The sequence below is a fragment of the Clarias gariepinus genome, chromosome 18, assembly GCF_024256425.1.
Source record: "Clarias gariepinus isolate MV-2021 ecotype Netherlands chromosome 18, CGAR_prim_01v2, whole genome shotgun sequence".
In the NCBI taxonomy this organism is placed as follows: domain Eukaryota; kingdom Metazoa; phylum Chordata; class Actinopteri; order Siluriformes; family Clariidae; genus Clarias; species Clarias gariepinus.
This window is the reverse complement of record NC_071117.1, coordinates 14995788-15008877: the sequence shown is the minus strand read 5'-3', so window position 1 is coordinate 15008877 and position 13090 is coordinate 14995788. Positions and strand designations below refer to the sequence as shown.

General features: G+C 39.7%; 1 protein-coding gene across 2 annotated transcripts in view; it reads right to left on the bottom strand.

Annotated features, from left to right (window-relative positions):
* arhgef7b (Rho guanine nucleotide exchange factor (GEF) 7b) overlaps window positions 1-12733 on the bottom strand; it is a 32951-nt gene extending 20218 nt beyond the window's left edge. Inside the window, exons 1-4 of one of the 2 annotated variants that reach the window (XM_053477165.1) lie at window positions 12384-12733; window positions 8994-9077; window positions 1791-1875; window positions 559-689 (exon numbers count right to left, since the gene is read on the bottom strand). In XM_053477165.1, coding sequence (XP_053333140.1) covers window positions 559-689; window positions 1791-1875; window positions 8994-9077; window positions 12384-12548 — 465 coding nt within the window. In that variant the 5' untranslated portion in view covers window positions 12549-12733. The remainder of the gene's footprint in view (window positions 1-558; window positions 690-1790; window positions 1876-8993; window positions 9078-12383) is intronic. The other variant, XM_053477164.1, reaches the window with a different exon arrangement.
* Between the last annotated feature and the right edge of the window lie 357 nt (window positions 12734-13090).

Sequence of the window (13090 nt, the reverse complement as noted above, 5' to 3'; positions counted from 1 at the left end):
AGAGAGAGTAAACAACAGAAAAACATTGCTTTGTTCAGACAGAGCTAAAAACGTCTAAATTAAAATAAAAAGAACAACTGCTACTAGCTTTAGTAGTACAATTACTTTCACCTGGTACTGAGGTTAATATTAGTATTTTAGTTAGTATTTTATATGGCACTAGCTCTAGTTTTTTTTTTTTACCAGGTAATAGTTTCAGTAAAGAACTAGCTTGAATCCTATTAGCTTTAAAGTTTTCTTTTAACCTGATACTAGTTTTAATTACAGTATTTTTTAAAACCCAGTACTAGTTTTAAGTAATAGGTAATTTTTAATATAATAATATTAATATTATTAATAATAATAATATCATGCACTACTTTTTTACAGTACATATATACTACAGTATTTGTAAACATTGTACTAGTTTTAATAACAGTATTTTAACCTAGTACAAGTTTTATTAATAACTTTTTTTACCGGGTATTACTACCTTTAGTTAAAGTACTGAACACACACTCTGGTTTTGCTTTTTGCTACTTTTGCTTTCTTTTGGTTAATAAACGTTTTAGCACTCACCAGACTGCAATACTGGCTGTGCACTCGTTTGGATGATCTCCTTCGTGGAGGCTGACAGTTCAGGGAGTCAAAGGACTTGATTCGCAGAGAGGAGCGTTGAGCACATATGGAGTCGGTGCCAGATTCAGTAGCTATAAATCCAGAAGAACAACCAGCTTAAGTTACAGTGACACACACAAGCACTTGGTACAGCAAACATGCTTAAGGGGGAAATATGTGACTGTCCCATTTCATTAGCTAAACAATTTCAAGTGTCTGGACTCTATGCACATGCGCACACACACACACACGCACATACACGCGTGTGTATATACACATATACACACAGTATTGTGCAAAAGTCTGAGGCACCATATTGTATGCTGTACCAATTTTGTTATACATGTTTATCATGTCTGTATAATTATGTACAAAATCATTCAGTATTTTCATATATAACTTAAAAAATTATGAATAAATAACATTACAGGAAAATATATATGCATGGCTGTAAAGAAAAAAAAATCACAAGACAAAAAAAAAAAAAGAGACTAGTTTTCAGATGGAAACAAAAAACCTAATGTACGCTCCTGGGATTTGCATAAAAATATAAAGGAGCGAGTGTGACAAAGTTACCAGAAGAACTCGTATTCTCCATTCTTAAGCTCAGTAAAACCTAACAGCTGTTTTCTTATAAAACTGCACAAATCTGTGTCTAAGTTTTCGCTCTAAATATTGACTGTTTATTTTATTGCTCTTTATAGAAGTTTATTTTATGCAGAAATGTTTTCAAAAGCATCTTTTGCTTATGCCATATTTCTGTATGTACCCAAGACCTTTGCACAGTACTATAAGTAATAGAGTTGTTAGGTTTTACTGAGAATGCTGGAGAATACGAGTTCTTCTGGAAACTTTGTCACACTTGCTCCTTTCTATTTTTATGAAAATTAACTAATTTGTATGCAGGGTAATTTTTTTTATTTTGACTTTATATTTTGTTCTAATTGTTTTAATGTATTTATTTTTGGGGGGCTGTGGAACAAATAATTTGAGTTTCTATTATTCTAATGGGAAAATTCAATTTGGTTTACAAGTGTTTTAAAATATGCTTCCAGAACGAATTATGCTCATAATCCAAGGTTCCACTGTATAACAAAATTGGTACAGCATATACAGTAATATGGTGCCTAAGACATTTGCAAAGGACTGTATATACACAGACAGACACAGACAGACACAGACACACACCTTACCTTCTGTTGCCTTGTTGAGAGCAACCAAGGAATTCAGCACCTTGGTGAAGTTTTGACCGTGAAACAGATCATCAGCCTCAAATGTCTACAAAAAAATTTATTAATAATTTTTTTTTAATCACTAAAACACACACAAATTCACTTTACCCAAATTAATTCCAGCTAAACATGTCAGACAAGAGCAAAAAATCAAGTATGCCAACTTTCAGCCCAGAGCAACAACCTCTGTATTTTAGGATCATTTGATATCAAGCGGTTAACTTTTAGAGGTTATGACCACTTTATGGTCTACTATAAATAAAACCTCTTAATGAACCCTGAACAAGCAATAATAGATCATTTCACACAATTGATTTACATTAGTAATCTCTTTAGAACCTCCAAACTCACCTACAACCTGCTCTACACTTTTCTCATCATCACCTTTTTTCATTACATCTTCGCCATACATTTTAATGGCCCTTTTTAATGTAACTGGATGGTTACCTGCTAGGAAAAAAAGCTTCCACTGGTCACAGAGAGACATGAGTGATTCAGTATCTAGGTCGCGAGTTGCAGGCCCCTGCTCTCTTAACCGCAAAGCCTGTTAAATTAAAACCAATTGCCTCGATATGTCTCATGCATGCAGTATCTGACTGATATACAAGGATTCAAAAAGGAGTCAAAAATTATGCGTTAAAGTTCAAGTCTACGGTCTCTCCGGTCACTGCTGTGCAGGTGTAAACGTGTTATATCAGTTCATTAGTAATTGCCGTCAGGAAAAAGATTCGTCAATCGTAAGTGCTCGTTACAGTGAGAGGTTTTTTGAAGAGCTGAAGCCTAAACTGGCTATCTGAGGGCGTTGTGATCCTGCAAGATGATGCGCATCCACACACTTCTGCCCACACTGTCAGCACTAAAAACTTGGTTTTGAGGTGTTAAAGCATCCTCCCTATAGTCCTCATCTCACTGCATCACCTGTTTGGTCTCCTAAAAGCAGCCCTACGAGGATAAAAGATCCCCTTATGATGAAGAAGTGAAGACAGCGGTGGGTTCGTGGCTTACAGGTCATTGCGACACAGGTAAGTGTATTGAAAAGATAGTGATTATGTTGAAAAGTTATGTCTTTTCTAAAACACAGCAAGGGCGCAGATCATTTTTGACTCACCCTGGTAATTCATTAATAATCAATGGCTTATCAGCTCTCACAATTTTACAACTTCAGAGCTTTTTTATGACTGAAATATTGTGCATCAACTAGCATTGAGTCTTTCACATCACTGTAACCTCAGATTATAACCCCAATTCCAGAGACTTGTACAGTTCCCTTCGTATCCTGACACACTCATCACTCGGGTCAAATAAACCTGTTTAGTTCTCATCACATTGTGTTCAGAAAAAATGCTCATACTTTCAGTGTACAGTATATTTGCCGACTTTTATTTTTAAATTCAGTTCATCGTATTGCCTAGGTTGTAGGGAAAAAAAAGATGTCTAAAGATAACTCAAATAAATTTTTGTCAACACTGTATATGACTTAGTAATAATTAGGCTTTGAGTAATAAAACTAGAATTGTGTGTAGTATTAAAGTGTAGGGCAACAGCCAAGGATCAGTGATGATCTGATGATGATAAACTGATCCACTGAAAACGGCTGGATCCAGAGTCTCAAGTTTCACATGCCTGAGGGTTGTAAATTTACAGGTCGAAGTTCACCTTCATAAAGTCAGTGTGAAGTGAAATTAACTATTAGTAGTAGTCTCTTACACATCCCACATCCTTTCCTTTTTCCATCCATCTATATCCTGTGTAGGGTCGCAGGGGCGGGGTCTGAAGCCTATCGCAGGGAAAACACATGAATGACACACCCTGGATGGCTTTGTCATCGAACCATGAGAAAACACAAACACACATTAACAAACAACCAACCAACCAACCACTACACTACAGGCAATTTGGAAACACCAATCGTCCTAAACCAAATGTTTTTGGACTGTGAGAGAGAGAACATGCAAACTCCACACACACACTCACACACACACACACTTCCTCTTTTCCAACTGGTTAAAATGTTACTAGTGTTTGTGTTCCTAATAGCTATCTATCTGAGAAAGCAGAAGAGCGCTACTTTCCGGTGTCTCTCTTATCACCGTTGCAGGTACGTTAGCACTTCGTAACGATGCTTAGAATAGCTTATGCAAACAACAACAACAGCATGCAAAAAATCTCAGAAAGTCTGTTATTCCATGATCTAGTTTTGCCATAAATCCCTCACACAATCACACTCTACAGCACAATATTAGGTGCTGGGACACCTCTGACGACTAGAGCTGAAAAAGAAAACAGAAAGCTCTGGTAACATATGCTTTCTTTTTATTCATCTCCCTCACACATTCTCTTGCTCGTGACACACACAGACTTGAGCATTTTCAGCTACCTACATGCACTAGTGTGTAGTGTACAAGAATGTGTGTATTCATGTCTGTCTGGTTGTCAAGACTCCAGACTCCCTATTGCTCCCACGGTTCTTCAAAAACCTCACGCTGGCCTGATAAGTCCGGCTCACGCCCTCTTCAGTGTCCCGCCTGAGCCACGGATTTAAGGTTGGACACCTTTTTTAAAAAATAAATAAACATTCAGTTTTTTTTTAGTTTTTTATATCACTTATTGTATTGAAGTGTGACTTTAAAACCCAAGTCAAGTCAAGTCGGCTTTTATTGTCAATTCAACCATATACACTTCAGTACACAGTGACAAGACAGACTGAAACAACAACATAAATTTAACAACATAAACTAACGAAAAAACGAACTAACTAGCTAACTTAGACCTAATTAGCCGGCCAGCTGGTACAGGACAGATTGACATAGGACAACATAAGTGCACATCCAAATGGCCAAACAAGAGCGTAGGTACTGAACAATGACTTCTGCGACTAACGTTTAACCATTTGAGATTAAATCGAAATCCTGTGAAGCTGGTAGACTTTAGGTGCTTGGCCCCGCTTATCGCTGCTTGCAGATTTAATTCGCTGCTACTGCTGTTTTTTTTTTCTTGGTTGCATTTTTCTCTCATCACTGCATTTCAGTCTGAATCTGCATGGTCCGTGTTTTGTAGCCGAACGAGCCGATGTTGAATTTCCGCCCCCTAACAGCTGCGCTCTGTTTAAATCCAAAGCAATTAGAGATGATTGACAGAGTCGCTAAAACTACACAGGGAGGTGCCGAGGTATGCCGATGACAGATTTTTTGCAAGGCTCTGCTACAATCAGGAATGAGCCTTAAACTCGGAACGTTATCAGAAAAAGATAATCAGTCTGTGAGATAATACGAAAGAAAAAAAAGAAACATAATCAGTGGATCTTGTAACCTATTGTTTCTTTCGTGTCTCTTTTTCCTGCTTCATCTGTGTAACTGGGTCTGAAATGGAGCAGAGGCTGAATCGGCTCCAAAATAAAACACTCCAAGTTGTTCACGTTAATCTGATTCACTGATTTTAAAAACCATCATGTCACAGTATTACAATATCAGGGCATAAATACGATTCAAATTCATACAACATGCCTAAAAATTTGTGCAGAATTTTAGGTTCAATGAATATAAATAGTGAGATAATGTGTGATCTAGGTATTCACCATGATTTTTTCAGTCAGTCACCCGAAAGCTTTTTTTTCTGAATTGTGCTACTATGAAAGTGGTTTTCTTATGGACACATTTTTTTATCCCTCCATGTTTTGATAATGTGTTTAAGCGTTCTTAACCCAGTTCCAATACGTTTAAATTTCCTTAGTTGTTTTCTTTGCTTGATGCAGCCCAATAATTTGAACCATCTTAAAAAGGCAATTTTTTTTTTTTTTTTTTTGCCAGGTAGTACAGTACATCATTGTGTCTCTAGTTTTAATGAGATTCTGGATTGTAGGATTTAATGCTTAAAAATAAACAGTACACACTATACGACAGGCGCGTTTCTAAACATTAAAAGCACAAACTCTGCCCAAAACCCAAACGATTTTGCTACCTAGACAAGAAGTTACATTTTGTAAAACTTTAAAGAAATCGCAGCATAATTTAATAATTGATCAATGATATGAAATAAAGCATGGCATGGAAAGATGTTATGGAAAAACAATCACGACCCAACAGACAAAAGTTGATTTGATTTGATTTTTTGTATAACTGAACAATAAATGGTTATTATCCATATTTAACTATTTCTTAACACAGGTCCCCGAAGTGTGTATATAACAGCTACGGTTATAAAAATCTCAATAATTTTTTTATAGATAAAATTCATTGTTTCACTCCTCTTCCAAATGCTTCCTTTCTGTCTATGTATATACAGTATATGAGCTACCGCTGAGCCACACCCCTTCAGAGAACAGTAGCCCTGACCAACAAACTCTGGCTTCTGTAAACTCTAGCCAACATGAAAACGAAGAAAGAAATGTTTTTTTCTGAGGTTTTTGTTTGTGTATGCAACCTGGAGACCCGTTTAATTGTCTTAAAATCACAAAAAAAGTACATTTTGAAAAACACATGACAAATTTAGTGAAGTACTACAAAATCTACTTTTATCTGTTTTATGTAACTATCTATAGTCATGTCTAAAGTGCCAGGCTAGTTCCTGTGAACCTTTTCCTTCTAAAAGCAGTTTAAAGTCGTTCCCACATAAGCTTTCCGTTTCTCTCGTAAAGCTCTTATGAAGAGCAAATCAGGAGTCCTGAGTAGTACAACAGGAAAGTTTCCCACTACCGTAAAAAAAGATGTTACCTGATAAGCAAAACTGGCGCACTTGTCAATCAGAGCACCCCTAGTCAATCATCAGTAGTATATGTGAGCTCACGTATCCGAAACACAGCAGACGGCGCTTTCCTTGTTGCATCATATTCTGCTTTGTGAGGCAGCATGGGCTGCAAAAAAGATGTGATTGTTCGGCTTTACCACGTCTCGTACGATGCAATTCCCTTCTCTTTTCCCAACTAGCTGCCGTCATGTGACAGCGAGAGCTGACTTGTGGGTGGCAAAAAAGGAGCAGAGAACAAGCAGCTCGACATTCAGTGTGTGAGTAACTTCAGTTACAGTCTGAAGTAAAAAAACAAAAACAAATGAAAGGTCTTGTCGGAGCATTGCTTCCTTCCTAAATAAAAACTCACATTTTTGCACGGCTTAAATTATGTAGAGCGCCTGCTACACAAATTCCTGCACTAGAGGTTTTTCTTTTAGATAACAGAAACTAAAAGACGACCAATATAAACCTGTGACTGACATCTGGGACGTGTGTCAGAGTTGCTGATCAATCAGACTGGAAAATTCAACAGCTTTGTGCTATAAGTGCAATACACAATGAACTTCACAGACAGCAGTTAAGACTTCATTGTGTCTATTATATTCAAGTTTAACAGGAACTAGATTAAAAGTTTCACCCTGTTGTACAGGTGACACAGTGATGTACATTACTCTGACTGTAAAGACAGTAATAAAAATCACTAATCTAAGACTGAGTGCACGATCGCTGTGCTGTCGGACCTTTATTTTAATCCTAAAAGAGGAAACTGTCTGGCTTTCTTTGGGTTTCCTCCCTTTCTTGTTCTCTGGAGAGCCACTTACTGCGCTAGAGTGTGCCTGTCCCTGAAAGCCATTAATGAACTGGAAGACAGGCTCATTCAGACACACAGTTTACCACAATAGAGGGTTTGTCTTGAGACTGACCATGGGCCAAAGCGACAGATAAAACCAGCTTTTGATGCCGAAACAATGTGTAGCTGAGAAGAACTGGTGGGCCAGCCGACATCAGGGTGAGCAGAAAGGAAAAATGTAAAACGTACGCCGCATATTAAAAGTCCTACAAGCCTTCAGTCACTGAAGGACTAGTTAATCAGCAAGGTTGTTAAATAAATTAAGCCACTGAATAACAAAACAATATCTATTTTTTAAAGGAGCTGGGAATTTGGGGTCAGTATGGTGATAAATAAAACACCAAAAGAAAAGAACTGTGATACATCACTGAATCCCCCCCCCCCCCCATCATTCTAAGATAAAAGACAAATTTTTTATGTAAGGGTTGTCTCTCTGAGTACACGATTATATAACAAAAATAATTCATGTACATAGTCGTGGGGGGCCTGGAGCCTATCCCAGGAGACTTGGCGGGGACACCCTGGACAGGGTGCCAATCCATCACAGGGGGGTGTGTACACACACAGTCACTCACTCACTCACACAATCATTTATCCTGCTTCATCCTGTAATAAGGGTTGCAGGGATGCATGAAGCGTATACCAGGAGACTTAGGGCATGAGGCGGGGTAAACCCCGCCCAAGTCAAATCCATCACACTGCACACACACATTACAAGCAAATTGGAAAACGCCAACTAACACTGTGGGAGGAAACTGGACTACCTGGAGGAAACAGACCAAGCGCGGGGAGAACAGGCAAACTTCATACGCAAAGACCCAAGGTTGGGAACCAAACTCTTAACCCTGAAGGTGGAAATCAAACCCTCAACCCTGAAGATGTGACTCGAACCAATGGTGGGAATCAAACTCTCAACCCTGCAGGTGGAAATCAAACCCTTAACCCTGAAGATGGGACCCGAACCCATGGTGGGAATCAAACTCTCAACCCTGAAAGTGGGAATTGAACCCATGGTGGGAATCGAACACATGCTGGGAATCGAACCCTTAACCCTGAAGGTGGGATTTGAACCCATGGTGGGAATCGAACCCTTAACCCTGAAGGTACGAGGCCACGGTGCTAACCACTATGCCACCTGCATGCATCACACCCACTTCCATTCAGAAAATGTTGTCATAAATCAAGATGATCCATAATGATTTTTTTTTTTTTGCACTTCAAATCAGGACTCTTTTGGAGATTGCATTATTTCTGGGAGGAGGCTCTAAGCTGTCAATGTTATTTCGCAATATGAGATTCAGTCCTGCTCCATGCAGTCATGCTGATTTATTGCAGCCTGAATGTCAAGCCATTGTTTTATTATTTTTTTCCCTCAACACCTATGCAGGAGAAGTACAAGTCCCAGCGTGCACTGCGGTTTGGAGAGGATTAGCTCTTCATGTGATTCTCAGCTTCCCAATTAGCGCAAGGTTGTCTTACCCGATCTGTATTAAACGCCACAAGCTTAAACGAAGCTGTGTTTGGGGACCTACTAAAAACAAGCAGCAAATAAACAGTAAACATAAACAAGTCACCAGCAGGCTGCTCACCTCCACTCGGTATGAAGCGCAGGCTCGGAGGAACTCCCTGATGTTGCTCAAGCACTCGGAGTCACTCTTCGGTTCCTGAAAAACCTGCGAGCATGAGAGGGGAAATGGCTGAAACTGTATGATACACCAGGATACACACTCGGTTAAGACCATACAGCATGAGCAAGCGACACTTATTCACATCGCCACTGCAGCTGCAGAACGCTACCTAGCCAACGGGTAGGTGTTCGAGAAGCGGAAGTGACGCAAAATGACGGCGACACGCAGCGAGCGTAGGAGTGTTTACAAACTGATGCAGCAGTCAGCGCGAGACATGCTAAAAATAAAGCTGTTATTACATGGTTACACGGTTTAATACTTTTAGATGTATTTTTTATTGTCTTATTTAATATATAAAATACTTAGACACTTAAAAAAGTGAAAAATGTGTCATTAAAGATGTATTCGGGCATTCATTCAAAGAAATAAAATACTGTATATAATATAAATGTTATTAAACTCAAGAGGAAAATACACTCACTCATCATGGATTTATATCGATTTATACTGTATACAGGGTTGTGAGGGTCTGGAACCTATCTAAGGAGACTTAGTGCACGAGACGGGATCCCATCGCATGGCACACACACACTCACACCCTCATTCACACTCACTCACTCATCTTCTATACTGCTTTATCTTGTATTCAGGGTCGTGGGGGACCTGAAGGCTATCCCAGGAGACTTAGAGCACGAGGCAGGGTACACCTTGGACAGGGTGCCATTCCATCGCGGGGCACACACACATACACTCACTTACACACTCATTTACATGCTGCGGGCAATTTGGGAACAGCAATTAGCTTAATCTGCATGTCTTTGCACTGTGGGAGAAAACCAGAGCACCCTGAGAAAACCCACCAAGCACAGCATGCAAACTCCTTACACAGACACCTGAGGCAGGAATCGAACCCGGGCAATGCAAGGTGACAGTGATAACCACCAAGTCAACGTACCGCCTAATATCTACAATAGCTGCCGATTACCTTCTTATTTATTCCAATAGTACAACCGTGATAGAAACTCCAGAAAACATTTACACTCTCATTTACACACTATAGGCGAATTGGGAATGCCAATTGAGCTAATCTGCATGTCCTTGGATTGTGGGAGGCAACTGGAGCACATGTAGAAAATTTTCTTCAAACAACTTTTTATAACATGACAAATCCCCCACCACTAAAACAAATGCAAACGTTTCTGAAATGTGATAAGGGCTTGTTATAATTGTTAAGGAAGAAATGTGTCTGACACCGAAATGAAAAGAGCACAAAAAAAAAAGTTTTGCCAAAGAAGAGATTTAAAGTGGCATGCCAAACTTTTTTTTTCAGCAGATATGAAATTGTTAAAACAAAACATAAAGTTGCATAAATTCATCCTCTGCAATACTTTAGGTTTTGTGCAACAACACAAGTCATTCACATTTCTTAACAAAAAATCCTTTTATATGTGGGTATCATATTCATTTTATATCTTTACATTCCCAGACAGTATTTTATAGATATGGTGAGAACATGCAATCCACACACAGAACCGAGATGGAAATCGAACCCAAACCCTGGGGATGCCAGGTGACAGTGCTAACCACCTAGCCACACTGCCGCCATTATGAATAATATGTGCATGCAAAAGGTTTACATTTAAAAGACTGCATTTTATACATTAGGTTAATTGGTGTTTCCCAATTGCCCGTAGTGTGTTAGTGTGTGTGTGCCCTGCGATGAATTGGCACCCTGTCTAGGGTGTACTCCGTCTCATGCCCTAAGTTTCCTTGGATAGGTTCCAGGCCCCCTGCGATGCACACAGGATAAGCGGTATAGAAGATAAAGACTGTATTACTTTTTGTTGCTGTTCAGACTTCATACATCTACCTTCTGGTTTTCTGGTAAACAGTTTCCACAATGCTGTTTAGCTACTTGCTGATATTTGTGTACAAGTGGGATTTTAGCAGTCTCATGTTTTCACATTACAAAATAAGAGAAAACTGTGCGGAGGTTCTGTGCATGTTTTCATGTCTGTGGGTTTTGTACATGTTCTTTGGTTTCCTCCCACTAACCAAAAAACATGCCAATAATGACTACTCTTCATCACCCCTGCATGTGAATGAGTGTTTGTATACCTGGTGCCCTGTGATGGACTGGCGTCTCATCTGGGGCATAATCTTGCTTCATGCCTCATTCCTGGAATAGTCTCTAAATCCTAAGGCTGAGAAAGGCTTTGGATACCTGGGTGTGATGCCTCTTTGGATAAAATTTCGTCCAGGCAACAGTGTGTCACGCAGAGATTATTCTAAGACTGGTGGGTGGGTTTCCTCCAACAGTCCAAAGACATGCAGATTAGGCTAACTGGCGTTCCCAAATTGCCTGTTGTGTGTGAGTAAGTGAGAAAACAATAACTATAAAAAAAATTGCACTGTCCCTTTAAATGTGAAGGGGATCCCTACTTCTCTATCTTGTCAATAGCTGATTTGCTAATGGATATAACATAAAGATCATAGAACTTCTAGGTGAACACTGTACCTCATATAACCCTATTAATCAATAGGTAGTATGTGTATTATTCTAATTAAGGAATTATCCAAACAATTACTTTAATTGCTGTCCTATAAGCAAGTTATGATTGTTATTTAGGAAATAATACTGTATGTGGGTTACTCATCTTGTGTGATAAATAGTGTCAGGAAAGGAACATGATCAAGGCAGCTGACTTAGAAACAAGTGCAAACTCCACACACACAGACCAACAAATCAACAAATTTGAAGGGAATTGAACCTAGGACCTGGAGGTGCAAGGCGACAGTGCTAACCACTAAGCCACAATGCCGTTCAGGCGCCCAGCGACCCTTTATACAGGATGATGGGGAGTGTACTAGAAAGTTTTCTGTTTCAGGAGTGTACCCAGATGTGCTCTCGTGCTGGTTAAACACATCTGGCTTAAAGTTCAGAGGTGCTTTTTTTGTTCAGCACAGCTGTAAAGAGTAGTTCTTTGAGTTAGTCAGCTTGAAGCTGTATGATCCTTATGATTTGACTTGTCTTATCAAAAAGAATTTAAAAAATAAAAAGCTTTACGTATTATGAATACAACTGCTGATATATTTTTTTCCCTAATTATTTGTCTAAATATTGTGTGCGAATTAAAGAGCTCAGTGAGTGGATATACGGTAGCCGTAAACCCTGGAATATACGCGCACACGGATCACACTCACAATCGATCCCAGCAGCGCTCGCGCTCACTCACGCAATAAAGAAGAGCTCGCGCGCTCGATCCAAAAAAAAACAGCAGGGTTTTTTTCGTTCTGAATCGCGTGCAGGATGCGCGAGCGTAAGAAAGAGCTGTTTGTTTGTTTGTTTACCGTGAGAAGCGACCCGGGACGCAGCCGCTCGAGCAGCCTGCACAGCACCACGCCATCCCGCAGGGAGGTCTGTAGAAAGCTCTCAGGATCCGACACGCGCTTTTTCGGCGAATCCAGCACACCGAGCGCGATGAGCCACGTGACCGTCTGCTCAGCCGGATTCATGACGGCAACAATGGTTATTAATTAATACTACTCCTAATAGTAATAAATGATGACGACAACAGTCGGTCGTTTTTAGATCAGACCCATCCTGGTGTTCTTCTTCTCTCCGAGTGGATCGAGTCCGTGTGATCCCTCGATTCCTCCGTACTGTAGTTAAAGGCTCTGGTTTCGTGCTTTTTCCCCAAACTGCTTGGCAGGATGTCAGACTGACCCCCCTCTCCTTTCCTCTCCTTTCCTGTAACCGAAATCAACAAACGAAAAGTAACACGCCTATATGGAGAGGCGCACAGCCCTATGCAAATACAGCTCTGTTGTCACTGCTGTCAATACCAAGTGACTGAAGCATTGAAAGAAACAAAGAAAAGATTTTTTACTAAAATTTTGAGACTAAACCAAATAAGCAACCAGTCCCACATCTGCACAGTGAATATGAATCAGGATAGGGTTTCTAGTCTCAGCTGAAGCTCCCTTTTAAGTAGCTACAAAAAACAAAGACTTGTTGCCCCTGCACCTCCAGGGTCCAGGTTCGATTCCCGCTTCAC